At 35.2% G+C, this 4543-nt stretch overlaps 1 protein-coding gene across 1 annotated transcript in view; it reads right to left on the bottom strand.

Annotated features, from left to right (window-relative positions):
- LOC106884342 (uncharacterized) overlaps window positions 1–4543 on the bottom strand; it is a 92691-nt gene that overhangs the window by 6023 nt on the left and 82125 nt on the right. Inside the window, exons 13-14 of the mRNA XM_052972813.1 lie at window positions 3694–3787; window positions 1988–2320 (exon numbers count right to left, since the gene is read on the bottom strand). Of these exons, the coding sequence (XP_052828773.1) occupies window positions 1988–2320; window positions 3694–3787 (427 nt within the window). The remainder of the gene's footprint in view (window positions 1–1987; window positions 2321–3693; window positions 3788–4543) is intronic.

The following is a 4543-nucleotide window of genomic DNA, read 5'->3' as shown; positions in this document are numbered from 1 at the left end:
CCTTTTGTCTTTGCAATTAATTTTATTTTCTTTGCAGCAACAGTTGGCGCATTTCCTTCAACCTGATCAAGCTGGTGGGTATCTAAGAGTTCGGTAGCGAATTTTTTGCTCTCTTTCAGAGTAGAGTGAAGTTTTTTCGGTCTTTCATGTTTTTCAACAAGTTTCAGCATCCAATCGTTGGTTGTTTCAAGGTATTTGGCCAGTCCGATTGTGGTGGTTTTGTACGTAAGTTCAAGCTGGATCAAGCCTCGACCTCCCTGAGCTCTGGGAAGGTACAGACGATCCACGTCTGCCTTTGGATGGTGCATCTTATTACAAGTCAGTAGCTTGCGGATTTTTCTATCAATTTTGACTATTTTATTATTATTTTTTATTATTTTATTATTTTGACTATTTTATTATTATTATTATTATTATTATTATTATTATTATTATTGTTGTTGTTGTTGTTGTTGTTGTTGTTGTTGTTATTGTTATTATTATTATTATTATTATTATTATTATTATTATTATTATTATTATTATTATTATTATTATTATTATTTTGGTTTGGCTCCGGTTCGGTCTTATTCCTGGTAGAAGTTATGTGGGTAGCGGGTTACTACCTGTAACCTTAGATATCCACAAGTTTTCAGCAGTCTTTCAAGTGCTTAGAACCCTCCCGATAATCCTTGCTGTCCCTAAGAGACAAACTTTCTCTATGAGCTCTACCGGGCATTCTATTTTAATCTCCTTCAGCCATTTGTCTATATCTTAGCTAACTGTTTCCAACGCACCAATGATTATAGGCACGACCTTTACTGTTCGCATGCTCTATTTCAAACTTTAAGTGATTGTATTTTTTGTTTTGTTTTTCTTCCTCTTTCTTAATGATCCTGCAATCAAACGGGCATGATGCGTCGATAAGTAAGCAACTTCGCTTTTCCTTATCTACAATCGTTATATCTGTTTTATTTTCTAACTTCTTGTCCGTTTGAATAGGAAAGTTCCACAACATTTTACACTTCTCCAATTCCAGTATTCTCGATTATCATACTATGTGTTTCCAGCTTCAAATTCCCATTTCTGGCACAGTTTCCAAAGTATAACTTTTACAACCTGGTCATGCCTTCATTTCTTACAGGGTCTACATTTTTCTGACACATTCTCTCCATATACATTTTTGCTCAAGTTGTTTGTTTTTATCGTTTGATCTTGGGCTGCTACAATTAGACTCTCAGTTTTTTTTAATTGCCCTTTTTTTAACCAAGCCCAGGATTGGCTATGCGGTAAGAATTTTGCTTCGTAACCACATGGTTCTAGGTTCAGTCCTACTGCGTGGCACCTTGGGCAAGTGTCTCCCACTATAGCCTCATGCCGAACGAAGCCTTGTGAGTGGATTCGGTAGATGGAAAATGAAAGAAGCCCGTCGTATATAATTATATATATATATATATATATATACACACACACACACACATATATGTATATATTTGTGTGTCTGTGTTTGTCCCCCCACCATCGCTTGACAACCGATGTTTGCGTGTTTACGTCTCTGTAACCTAGAGGTTCAGCGAAAGAGACCGATCGAATAAGTACTAGGCTTACAAAGAATAAATACTGGAGTCGATTTGTTTAACTAAAAGTGGTGCTCCAGCATGGCTGCAGTCAAATGACTGAAACAAGTAAAATAAAAGAATACGTCTTCAAAATTGGCCATGCAGAGGTTTCTCTTCGATCTGTCTAATGTGCTTTCTTTCTATTTCGTTCTCGTCCTTTTCTCTTATAACGCGCCTCATCACCTATTCTTTATTAACTGTCTTTATTATTATTATTATTATTATTATTATTATTATTATTATTATTATGAATTTTCTCCGTGTACCGATATTATTTATATTCCACTATTTTATCGCGCTGTTAAACTTGTACAAAAATAAACATATACTTATTTACCTACTTCATCACGTGACGAGAAAATGATTTTTTTTTTTGTTTTCTTGTTTACCTGTTGATGTAAACATCCCACTTTCAGAATTGGTTGTAGCAATACTACCTCCAGTAGTTAGTAATGCTGTAGTCTCTGGTTCGGTGGTCTCGCTTAGATCTCCTTCATTCGTTGGTCTCTCTGTCGTTCCCTCGGTAGATATTAGTCCTCTTTCGGGAGATGTTACACTTGTCTCGGTAACTAATGTCTCTGGTGTGGTGATTTTGCTTACACTTTCTTCGGTAACAGATGTTTCCGAATTTGTGCTAAAATTTTCCGTTTGGGGTGTAGAGTCAGTATTAACAGTAGTTATTTCTTCTGTTAGAAGGGTTGTGGTTATCTCTGGTAATGCTTCTGGAAGAAAAATATATAGGGTTACGCTGAAACACCTTTCTCTAAAATCTCTCTAATTTTGGCACAAGGCCAGCAATTTTGAGGGAAGTGAAGAAGTCGATTACATCGACTCCAGTCCTCAGCTACTACCTTTCATCGTCTCCCAAAGGACGAAAGATAAATTCGGCCTTGACGGAATTTGAACACAAAACGCAAAGAGTATGAAGTAATATCGCAAAGCATTTTATCCGACGTGCTAACAATTATGTCATATCGCTACCTTACAGTTCTTAATAAAATCAATCAAACGAAACATCAGTGATCGTACTTGTTTTCGTTCCCTCAAAATCATTATAAATCTTAATATATTTGATTACTCCGAAATAATGCTGTCGAAGAGTAAACAATAAACCTACACCTAATGATTTTTATATGAAATCCATTAGTAGAAGTTAATTACAAATTAAAATACACCATTAGGTTATAATGACAATGGTATAAGCGCAATTACATCCGAAAACAAATGGTTTTCTGGTTTTCTTGACACATTTCATTGTCAAAACCGGACTATAGCCTTAATACTGTATATAACTAAAGTAATTTGCATAATTTAAACAAAAGCGAGCAAAGATAAATAACTAAGAGTGGCCAGTGATATGTATGTACACAACACAGCAAATACAGATATATCAAATGCAATACAATATAAATTCATGATTTATCAAAATTATATGCGCCTCTAGAGGATATGTCACAATTACCAAAATGGCGACTGAGACTAGCTCCAAATTAAAAGGGGAGATAACCTCAAGGCTCAGAAAAACTCCTGAGTTGACATTCCATGAAGAAAAAGGTCTATGTAAGTTACCCAAGCCATAAATGTGTCCTACTCTTTTTGTATATGTCAAAGTTCCTTAGCTAGTAAGACAGTTGTGCTGATGATGTCTGTTGACATATCAACGGTGAAGAATTCTTGATTCTTGAAGTGGAGATACTTTTAATAAATCAAGAATCAATGTTGTATGGTATGTGTCATGCCTATATTTCTCTATGCTAATTTAAATAGTATTGATCAGATCAGTGTTTAATAGTTAATATAAGAATTCAAGAAAGTTTGATTAATTAAAATCCTGTCTCTAGTAAGGAGAAATAATTTATTGGTCAAGAAAAGCACGGTGGGAGAATTACGAAAGCTTAATCAATGGAAATTAAATTACAAATGAAGACACGAAAAAAACTAAACTGTTCTGTGTAATGGTTGTGGCTTCAACAAGCGTTTAGTAACAAAATTAAACCATTAACAACTTTTGGAGACACAAAAATAAACAAATTTATGAACGATACGACACGCGCCAGCCACTACGAATAATAATAATTATCACTATTATACTTACCTCCTACATACCACCGGCAACAGCCACAGTAATCTCCGTCTCTTGTAGCATAATATATGACAGACACGTTGCGAACTAATAAAGTCACTTTAATCTAAAAGAAATAACAATGATAATGATAATAGCATCAATTACTTCAATTTTTGACACAAAACTAGCAGTTTTAGAGGGAGGGTGTGAGTTGATTACATCGACCTCACTACTTAAATGGTACTTTATTTTATCATGATCAAAAGGAAGAAAGGCAACGTTTACCTCGGTGGGGTTTGAATTCAGAACGTGAAGAACCGAAAGAAATATCGGTAGGTATTTTGTTCGATGCGCTAACGATTTTGCCAGCTCGTCGAGTTAATACCACCACCACCACCACCACCACCACCACCACCAACAACAACAACAACAACAAAAGCAACAACAACAACAACAACAGCAGCAGCAGCAACGACGACAACAATATTAATGATGATGATGATGATGATGTTGATGATGATGATGATTTCTTTATTAACCACAAGGATTTACATTAAGAAAAACATCATGGACAGTACAGGACAAAACAATGTATGTGTGTATGTGCGTGAGTGTGTGTTGATGTAAACAAGACTAACAAAATTTTAAAAAATCAACACTATGTAATCCTTAATAGGGTGGAGACGTTCGAGGACTGCTCATGGAAAAAATCCATAAAAACCATGAGTACCCTGACTTTTGGAGCAGGTGCCGCTTTCCCTTTTCTTTATACATATACTCATTGTAAACATATACACAATGCAGACATATACACAATGCAGAGATATACACAATGCAGACATATACTCAATGCAGACATGTACTCAATGCAGACATATAC

This window comes from Octopus bimaculoides, chromosome 14 (genome assembly GCF_001194135.2).
Source record: "Octopus bimaculoides isolate UCB-OBI-ISO-001 chromosome 14, ASM119413v2, whole genome shotgun sequence".
NCBI lineage: Eukaryota > Metazoa > Mollusca > Cephalopoda > Octopoda > Octopodidae > Octopus > Octopus bimaculoides.
The sequence above is the reverse complement of the archived record's forward strand: the minus strand, read 5'-3'. Positions and strand labels throughout refer to the sequence as shown.